The sequence below is a fragment of the Aptenodytes forsteri genome, unplaced genomic scaffold (genome assembly GCF_000699145.1).
Source record: "Aptenodytes forsteri isolate BGI_AS27 unplaced genomic scaffold, ASM69914v1 Scaffold136, whole genome shotgun sequence".
In the NCBI taxonomy this organism is placed as follows: domain Eukaryota; kingdom Metazoa; phylum Chordata; class Aves; order Sphenisciformes; family Spheniscidae; genus Aptenodytes; species Aptenodytes forsteri.
Window position 1 is genome coordinate 2,052,654 of NW_008796111.1, and position 1,947 is coordinate 2,054,600.

General features: G+C 53.1%; 1 protein-coding gene across 1 annotated transcript in view; it reads left to right on the forward strand.

The window, feature by feature from the left end:
* ASS1 (argininosuccinate synthase 1) overlaps nucleotides 1–429 on the forward strand; it is a 31,040-nt gene extending 30,611 nt beyond the window's left edge. Inside the window, exon 14 of the mRNA XM_009286933.1 lies at nucleotides 375–429. Within this exon, the coding sequence (XP_009285208.1) occupies nucleotides 375–429 (55 nt within the window). The remainder of the gene's footprint in view (nucleotides 1–374) is intronic.
* Nucleotides 430–1,947: the final 1,518 nt, after the last annotated feature.

Here is a 1,947-nt window from a genome sequence, read left to right on the forward strand (position 1 = left end):
CCCCAGCACCAGCCCTGCCTAATTACAGCCTTCCCCAGCACAGCCAGTCTCGTTATTTTACTTATTTCTCAGACCCCGTCATACTCCCCCCCAACTCCAGGGCTGTAAAACACGCCACATTTACATAATGGGCTCTTAATTTTTCCATTGCCTGTTAACTGCTTTGTTCTCCCCAATCCGGCATGTCCCCCCACCCCTCTAAGATAAATTATTTAAATTATCTCATGGAAAAAAAAAAAAAAAATTAAACTGTACAGGCCTTAACAAACGCCTGCTCTTCACACCCCCTCATTCTGCTTAAATTAATTGAAAGGAAATGTGTGTTATTACTGTTAATTTAAAATTAATTTTTTTTTTTTTAAATCTGTTTCCAGGCTGAAGGAATATCATCGTCTCCAGAGCAAGGTCACCGTAAAGCAGGATGAATAGCAATCAATCGCACGCGAGCCTCCCGCTCCCCTTTCTAATTTCTCTAAGAACTAGCACTAATTGTGGTGGTAATTTGTAATTGTAACTCGTCTCCCCGGAGTCACGGCGGAGGTGATGGCTTTGTTACGGGGCGGCAAGTGAAATGCAATCATTAAAAAAAAGGTGGTCGGCCGGAGGAGAAGTGGGGAAAGAAATAAAAACCCAGCCACGCGCTGGGTCCGCTCATTGAGAGCCAGGCTTTATTCCTGCCTTGTTTGTTTGCTCTTCTGGCCCAGCGCTTCCCCAAGCCGGGCTTTGTGAAATTTGTAATGGATTAAGTGCCTCTGAAGGACGTGGCAGGGTTTGTCGGTACCTTGTTGTGAAGGTGGGGAGCGGGGGACATCATCCCGCACGGTGCTGGTCCGGAGGGGAGAGCCGGGTGGCGGGGATTGAGGAGAGGATTTGAGCCTTCCTCTTTTGCCTTTGTTTTAGTGCATTTTAAGAGCAGACTTGGGGCTTGTTGAAAAGGAAGAAACAAGGGAAATACCCTCTGACGGTGTTGCGGGAGGCAAGGAGAGGAGTGCTTGCTCCGGGCTGGGCGGTGGGCTTCTCTTCCATTGCACCTGGACGGGTTGTGGGTCCCTCCGTCCCCGAGGCTCAGGCTGCAGCGCTCGGCCGGGATGCAGGGGTGGCTCGGCAAGGGAGACCTGCTCTGAAACATACGGTGGAAGCAGGAGGAAGACAGAAAGACAGAAAGAAAGACAGAAAGAAAGACAGAAAGAAAGAAAGACAGAAAGACAGACAGACAGACAGAAAGACAGAAAGACAGACAGACAGACAGAAAGACAGAAAGACAGACAGACAGACAGAAAGACAGAAAGACAGACAGACAGACAGACAGACAGAAAGAAAGACAGAAAGACAGAACTTTCTAACCCATGCAAACGCCTGGGATGCGCTGCTGCTCCGCACCGCCGAGGATGGGGAAGGACCCGGTTTGGGATGTCCCCATGGTGGGTGTCCCCAGGCCGGGAGCAGAGATGCTCTCCAGGGGCTGGGAGCGGTGCACCCTCCATGCTGCATCCCGCAGTGCCCGGCACGGCAGCGGGGCACCAGGCAGCCCCATCCCAGCGGCAGGGACGTGCCGCTTTCCCACTCATTTGGGGAGCAAAAGCAGAGCTGCCACCAAAAAAGGGGATGTTTTTGCAGTCCCCCCCCACCCCTGCCACAGGGGGGACAGCCAGGCCTGGTGGCCATTTGGGGACGTCCAGGCGTGCCCTGCCCACCCCGCTGCCGAGCCGGCGAGCGTGACAAGCTCTGACATCACAGCTGGGAAAATAACATGTTATTTTCCCAGCTTGGATGTGACTTTCCCTGCTATTACTGGCAGCAACCATCTTGGGAGGAGAAAGCAGTGGAGGGTTGTCAGGCGAGGGGAGAGAAATGGTTTTCTGGGCTGGTGGAGCCTGTCTGACCCCTGTGGGGTGCGGGGAGGGGGGATGCTGATGGGGCCGCCCCGTTCCCTACATCCCATTGCTT